The sequence below is a fragment of the Dipodomys ordii genome, unplaced genomic scaffold, assembly GCF_000151885.1.
Source record: "Dipodomys ordii isolate 6190 unplaced genomic scaffold, Dord_2.0 Scaffold108, whole genome shotgun sequence".
Classification (NCBI taxonomy): domain Eukaryota; kingdom Metazoa; phylum Chordata; class Mammalia; order Rodentia; family Heteromyidae; genus Dipodomys; species Dipodomys ordii.
Window position 1 is genome coordinate 1,471,522 of NW_012267324.1, and position 7,018 is coordinate 1,478,539.

Sequence of the window (7,018 nt, forward strand, 5' to 3'; positions counted from 1 at the left end):
CCTGCACGCCGACCTCCTGTGGGTGCGCCTGCATGGCCTGCAGCACTGCCAGGGCCCCGCCGTGCTCCATGATGGCCTGGCTGTTCTCCGGCTTCCGCAGGGCCAGGACGCACAGTGCGGCACAGCTCTGCTCGCACACCTGCCGCAGACGTGGTGTCAACGGGCTCGGGGTCCAGGGCGGGGAGGAGGGGGACACCGCGGGGGGGGGTGTGGGACGTCCGGACCAGGCACTCGGGCCGTGGTTGGGATCCGGGATGCCAGCGGTGCCCAGGCCGGTGTGGGACTGGTCCCTGGCGCCACCCCCTTTCCCCGGGCCCAGCTGGGTGCCGTACCTGGGGGCTGGCCAGGTGCTGGGTCATGGCGGCCACGATGCACTCGGGGCCGCCGGCGCGGACGATGGCGTCCTTCACGTCGTCGTTGCCCGCGATGGCCCGCAGGGCGCTGAGCACCTGCTTCACCAGGTCCTGTGCGGGGCGGGGCCAGGCAGCAGGGCGGGGCCTCGGTGAGGGACCCAGGGGGCGAGACCCGGGGGGCGGGGCCTGTGAGGGGCGAGGCCTGTGGAGGGCCGGGAGAGTGATGGGAAGGGGTGTGGAGGGAAGGGTGGGCTTCTCCCACCTGATGGTCGCTGCAGCTGGCCAGCAGGGTCACCAGCACGTCGAGGCCACCCAGGTCCACCACCTCCTGGCAGAACTCGTTGCGCACGGCCAGGCGGGACAAGGTGCTGCACAGCTCGCTCAGGACGCCAGGGTTGTCTGGAAACGCTGCGGGGCAGAGGCGAGGTCAGGCCTGGAGCCCTGGGGCCACGGGGCCTGCGGTGTGGCCCCAGGGTGGGGGGACACACGTGGGGGGGCTGCACACAGCCCGGGGGGGGGGAGTACACATGTGGGTTGGGGCTGCACACAGCACCCGGGCCATCTTCCTGCCCTGAAATAAGGCTTTCCCAGGGCACACTCGGGACCTGCCTGAATGAGGCACAGCTTGGAGGCCGGGGGCAGAGGCTGCTCAGAGGGGCGCTGAGGTTTACTCAACACAGCTTGGGACGTCCCACCAGCCCCACTGCGGGGTGCTGTCAGGGGGCTCCAGTGGTCCCAGGTGCCCCCCCCCCCCCTTGCGGGAACACGCTTTTTTCCAGTGACACTAGCTTGAATCCAAGACAAAAGCCTCAAGCCTGCTAGCGTGCTCCCCCTTCAGGGCAGTCTCCAGCCCTCGGCTTGCATTGATTTTGAGATAGGATGTTATCAAGTAGCCCAGTAGTTTTGCACTTGAGGTCTTTCTGTCTCAGTCTCTCAAGTATCTGGGATTACAGGTGTGCCCCAAATCAAATATATTTGGGGAAGACATATGGAGCTAGTCTGCCGCTGGGGAAGTGTGGCTGATTTCAAGCCAAGGCCTCCAAGAGTCCCCTCCCCATGTCCCCCCTCTCCAGCAACTGCGGAGGCTGAGGAAGGGGAGGGGAGGCCCATCCCCCTGTCAGGGGAGGGGGGAGGGGAGGGCCATCCCCCCGTCAGGCCACCAGGCAAGCAGAGAAGGCAAGTGCTTCCAGCATCTTCTGTGAGCTTGCCCTGAGTCAGGCCTCTGCTGGGGTGTGGCGGACGGGAAGGGTGGGAAGCTTCTGGGGAAACCCTGCAGCAGGCATGTGTGCCAGTGTGTGTAGGCATGTGTGTGCCATGCCGGGAGAAAAACACAACCCGGCATTCCTATTTTCTCTTTGGGGCGCACCCTTTCCCGGTCTTCCCCAAGCAGGGCCTGGGGTGGGGCCAGGCCTGTGCACACTGGCGGCCTCGGCTGGGAGCTGTGTGTGGTGGGGCAGGACTGAGCGGGAGGCGGCCACTGAAGCCGGGAGCCTCCGGTGCCTGGGTCCGTCCTCCGTCCAGACTCTACTGCAGCCAGGAGCTGCTTATCCCGTGAGCTACGCATGCGCTTACCCAGCTCACCCCGGGGTCACTCGCGGGGCCTGCCCGCCTGCCCCGTGGCCTCTCACCCTTGGTGGCCTCGATGAGCACCTTCAGGCCTCTGTTTTCCTGCACAATCTTCTTGGCGTGGTCGTGGGCCTGGCCAAAGAGCGCCCGGACGTCGTCGTCAAACGTCATGACGCGCAGTGCCCAGCAGGCCTCGCGGACCACGTCGGCGTGGCGGGCGTGGCGGGCGATGGCCCCGGTGAGCAGGGGCAGCACGCCAGCCTTCACCAGGTCCTTACGGTTCTCCTCGTGCTTCAGGCAGGCCAGGCGCACGCAGCGGATCCCGGTGCAGGTCAGGTCCGTGGAGTCCGCGTTCCCCGCCAGCGTGGCCACCAGCAGCTGCAGGCCCTGGGCGTCCAGCAGGTCAGGCTGGCCTTCGATCAGCGCCACCAGGGCGTGCAGGGCCTGGAGCAGGAGGTCGGGGCCGCGGGCAGAGGCCAGCTTGCAGGCAGCCAGGAGCACAGGGTAGGCCCCCTTCTGGGCGGCCAGGAAGCGGCAGGCTTTGTGCTGCAGGCATTGCTGGCGGAAGTTGGCAAGGCGGGCTCCCAGGTCCTGGGGACAGGAGCTGGTCATGGACTCCTGCAGGGCCTCCAGGGCCTGGAGAGGAAGAAGCCGTGGGGTCAGCGAGGCCCAAGGTGCCGTCCCCTCCCCAGGGAGAGTACAGGAACTGGCACAAGTTCCAGCCCACAGCGTCTGCACCGCACACTTTGGTGTTGTACAGGGAGGCTTGAACTCGGCCTCACCCACTTGCTTGGCTTTTTTGCTCAAGGCTGGTGCTCTACCAGGTGAGCCATAACTCCACATCTGGCTTTTTTTTTGGCTGGTCATGGGTCTTGAACTCTGGTCCTACGCGCTGTCCCTCAGCTCTTCAAGCTCAAGGCGAGAGCTCTACCACTTGAGCCACAGCACTACTTCTGGTTTTCTCTGCGATTCTCCGATCTCAGCCTCCTGAGTAGCTAGGGTGATAGGCGTGAGCCACTGGCACCCAGCTACTTCTGGCTTTTTGGTGGTTAAATGGAGATAAGACTTTTCCTGCTTGGGTTGGCTTTGAACCGCAATCCTCAGATCTCAGCCTCCTGAATGACTAGACATGTGAGCCAGAAGGCAGCGCTCTTTTCTGAGACAGGTTCTGTGCAGCGCAGGCTGGCGGGCACACGTGACCTCCCGCCTTGTCTCCCCAGTGCTGGGGTCACAGGAGCAACCACTGAACCCCGAGGGGGTTCTTCCCTCCTTTCTCTTGTGTTGCTGGGAGGCCGCATAGGGCCTGGGGCACCGCCAAGCTCCAGCCCAGCCCTCTCTTCTGTTTGGAGAGTCTGTAGCAGCAGAGGCTACACACAGGGGAAGAAGGGCCTGGTGTCTCAGTGCCCCCTGAGACTCTGGGAACCCAGGGCCACTGGACACTGTGGTCCCGGCTTCCCTGAGACCAGCAGATGAACTGCCCCTCAACGCCGAGGTAACTACACAACCCAAGATACAGCAGTAACAATGAGCGGAGGGTTGGGGGGCACCCTGGGGCTCAGGGCTGGCCCAGTGGGCAGTGTGAGGCCTTGTGTCAAACAATGAAACAGAGAGAGAGGGAGGAGAGAGGGCTGGGCACTGGTGTATCACACCTGTCATCCTAGCTACACAGGAAGCTGAGATCTGGGGATGGAGGTTCGAAGCCGGCTCAAGCAAGAAAGAAGAAAGTCCACAAGACCCTTATCTCCTGTTAACCAGCAAAAATCTAGAAGTGGAGCTGTGGCTCAAGTGGTAAAGTGCCCAGGCCCTGAGTTCAAGCCTCAGGATTGACCAAGTGCATGCGTGCACGTGTGCACACGCACACGTTCACACACACACTGATATGGGTAAAGCCAGGTTTTGTCGTATGACTGGGGGGGGACCCGGGGACCCCGGCCAGGCGACCTGGGGCTCAGCCATTCGGGTGCCTTCCTGCACTGCCCCACACAGTGACCCTCAGCAAGGCCACTGACCTCCGGGGGGCCCTGCCTTGCTCATCTGGGGTCCCTGGAGAGTGCGTGCCGGCTCCCCTCCTTCTTTCCCATCTCTGGATGAAAGCCCACTCACAGATATTTCCACACTAAGGGGCCAAGTTCGGGAACAAGTGACAGCTCAGGTGTGGCCCATCCCGCCAGGCATGCCCACCCCCACTCCCCGCAGAACGGGCTGCAAGCTCTGATCGCGGAGTCCCACGCCGAGGCCAGCTGCTCTCCAGTGTGGATGTGGAGATGCGGCTGGGCAGGCTGAGCTCTGAGCGAGAGGCGGGGCCAGACCCGGGGGCCAGGGAGACCTGCAGGACGCCGTGCGTGGGCTCCATGGCTCCGTCTGCTGGGGTTTTCAGTGCAGTCTTGATGATGGTGCTCAGGTCCACCCCTGCAGGAAATGAGGACACCAGACACCAGTCTGTGCAGGTTGCTTCCACTGGAGCCTTCCTTCTAGGGGCTCCCACTCCCATCCCCCTGGGGCTGGAGCACAGCGGGTACAAAGCGGCCCTTGGCAGACAGCAGGCCGGGTGGGGGCAGTCCGTTCCTGGGGCTGAGAGCAGGGGTGGGGGGTGACACCCAGCCTTGACCTCAGAGCTCCCGCCCCCTGTGGCCCAGCCCCTCGGACTGCCGCACCCAGCCCTGTCCAGGGTAAACTGCCCTCTGTGTCTAGGGCCAGCTCACTGCCTGGGGGGTGGGGGGGGGCAGGAACAGGTTCCTGGAAGCCCATCCCCCCTGCCAGCAGTGCCAGGTGAACTGCATTCCCTGCCTAGGCCATGGCACCCTCAGTCTCTCCTGCTGGGCCTGGTGTGAGCTGCTGTCTGTCCGTCTGCACAGTGGCATGCCCTCCTTGCTAATCCGAGCTGCAGCTGGGTGCAGGTGGCAGGGAGGCAGGCGGTGCTGGGTGCCAGGCCCAGCAAAGGCCCCTTTGGGGATGTGACTGCACACATGAGCAGGGCCAGCTCTGCCAATGTCTCAACGAGGGGCCAGAGGGTGGCATGGGTGGGGTGAGGCTGCGGGGTGCGTGGGGCCCACGGCGCTGCTCACAGCATGGGGGGTGTCACCCCACCCACCCTGGGACTCAAATTGCTCCACAGCCTCTTTCACGGCCTCCTCAGGGTCCATGCTGAACTCCTCCACGTTCTCCCGCACTGCCGCGTCGAAAGTGTCCTGCGTGATGCGTTTACAGGCCATCCTGCCCCTGTGTGCGAAGCTGGGAGGGGGGAGAGGTCTGTCATGGGGGGGGGCAGCCATTCCCAGGCTCCAGTCACCAGCCTGGGAGCCCCTGCCAGGGGCCGACTCGATGACTGTTTAGATCGGGGGGAAGGGACTCTCCCAACATCACTCAGGCCTCCAAGATGAAGGACTCACGGGCAGTGACACACACTGGGCAGATTGAGGCAGGAGTGTGGCTAGGGACAGGCCAGCCTGGGCCACACAGGGAAACCTTATCTCAGTAAAAACAGGTAGTCTGGGCACTCTCCGGTGGCTCACACCTGTCGTCCTAGCTCCCCAGGAGGACGAGCTCTGAGGATGCCGGTTCAAAGCCAGCCCAGGCAGGAAGGTCTGAGACTCCTATCTTGAATAACCACCAGAAAATGGGGAGTAAAGTTGTGTCTCAAAGTGGTAGAGTGCCAGCCTGAGCACAGAAATCAGGGACAGAGCTGGGCGCCGGTGGCTCACACCTGTAATCCTAGCTACTCAGAAGGCTGAGATCTGAGGATCATGGTTCAAAGCTAGCCTGGGCAGGAAAGTCCATGAAACTCTTATCTCCAATAAACCGCTAGAAAATCGGAAGTGGCTCTGTGGCTCAAGTGGTAGATTGCTCACCTTGAGCTGAAGAGCTGAGGGACAGCGCCCAGGCCCAGAGTTCAAGCCCCAGGACCGACCAAAAAAAAAAAAAAGAAAAGAAAGCAGGGACAGTACCTGGGCCCTGAGTTCAAGCCCAAGAACCAGCAAAATAAATAAGTAAATAAATAAGCAACATGCATGTCAAATCCCCTATGGGTGGAGGTGAAGCTAGGGATGTAGCTGGTAGTGAGTGCACACTCTGGAATATTCCTCCACGGTGAGAAGAATGGAACACGGGCGAGATGTGCTGAGTGACACCAGACAGGCACAGAGGCTGTGCAGCTGATGGGAAATGCCCAGTGGCTTCACGGTGCTCGGGGAGGAGGGGTAGGGACCACTGACGGCGTCTCTTTTGGGGAGATGCAAATGTCTTTGGTTGCATCCACGGTGTGCGCAGATACAAATCGGTCCTCAGCACTAGTACAGGTGAAAAGCCCAACAGAGGGGCAGCCCTCCTCACCTCAGTCGCTTTTAACACTTTGAGATCTGTTTACCACAGGAATGCAAGCACTGCATTGAGAATCCACCTCTGGCAGGGCACCAGTGGCTCATACCTATCATCCTTGCTACTCAGGAGGCTGAGATCTGAAGATTAAGGCAGAAAAGTGTGAAAGATTTATTTATTTTTTTGTCCTTTGTGGGGCTCAAACTCTGGACCTGGGTGCTGTTCCTGAGCAATTTTGCTCAACGCAAGGGCTCTGCCACCTGAGCCGCAGCGCCACTTCTGGTTTTCTGGTGGTTTACTGGAGACAGGAGTCGCACTAACTTTCCTGCCCTGGGCTGGCCTTGAACTGCGGTCCTCTGATCTCAGCCTCCTGAGTAGCTAGGATATCAGGTGTGAGCCACGGGTGCCCGGCAGCAAGACTCTTACCTCCAGTTAACCGGCAAAAAGCTGGAAGTAAGCTGTGCCTCAAGTGGTAGAATGCCAGCCTTGAGCAAAAAAAGCTAAGGGACAGTACCCCGGCCCTGAATTTAAATCTTAGTATTGGCGTGCACGTGCACACACACACACACAACAACAACAACAACAATAACAACAGTGAAAATGGAAAGACAGTGTATTTCTTCCCTGACAAGCTTCCTTACGGCCTTCACCACTCAGGTGAAGGACGGTGGAGGGGGGTCCCGGGGTGACGTCTGACCAGGCTGCTGGGTGGCTCGGGCTCGCCCTCTCCCGTGACCCCGCCCGGCACGGCGACGCGCCCCGGGTCGGCCTGGGCCCGGCCTCCC

At 61.7% G+C, this 7,018-nt stretch overlaps 2 protein-coding genes across 6 annotated transcripts in view; one reads left to right on the forward strand and one right to left on the reverse strand.

Moving 5' to 3' along the window:
• Positions 1 to 6,366, reverse strand: part of Armc6 (armadillo repeat containing 6) — a 16,505-nt gene extending 10,139 nt beyond the window's left edge. Inside the window, exons 1-7 of the mRNA XM_013028395.1 lie at positions 6,283 to 6,366; positions 5,011 to 5,150; positions 4,246 to 4,328; positions 1,982 to 2,555; positions 616 to 761; positions 333 to 464; positions 14 to 139 (exon numbers count right to left, since the gene is read on the reverse strand). Coding sequence (XP_012883849.1) covers positions 14 to 139; positions 333 to 464; positions 616 to 761; positions 1,982 to 2,555; positions 4,246 to 4,328; positions 5,011 to 5,131 — 1,182 coding nt within the window. The 5' untranslated portion in view covers positions 5,132 to 5,150; positions 6,283 to 6,366. The remainder of the gene's footprint in view (positions 1 to 13; positions 140 to 332; positions 465 to 615; positions 762 to 1,981; positions 2,556 to 4,245; positions 4,329 to 5,010; positions 5,151 to 6,282) is intronic.
• Positions 1 to 7,018, forward strand: part of Sugp2 (SURP and G patch domain containing 2) — a 26,788-nt gene that overhangs the window by 369 nt on the left and 19,401 nt on the right. The gene's annotated exons all lie outside the window — the stretch shown is intronic.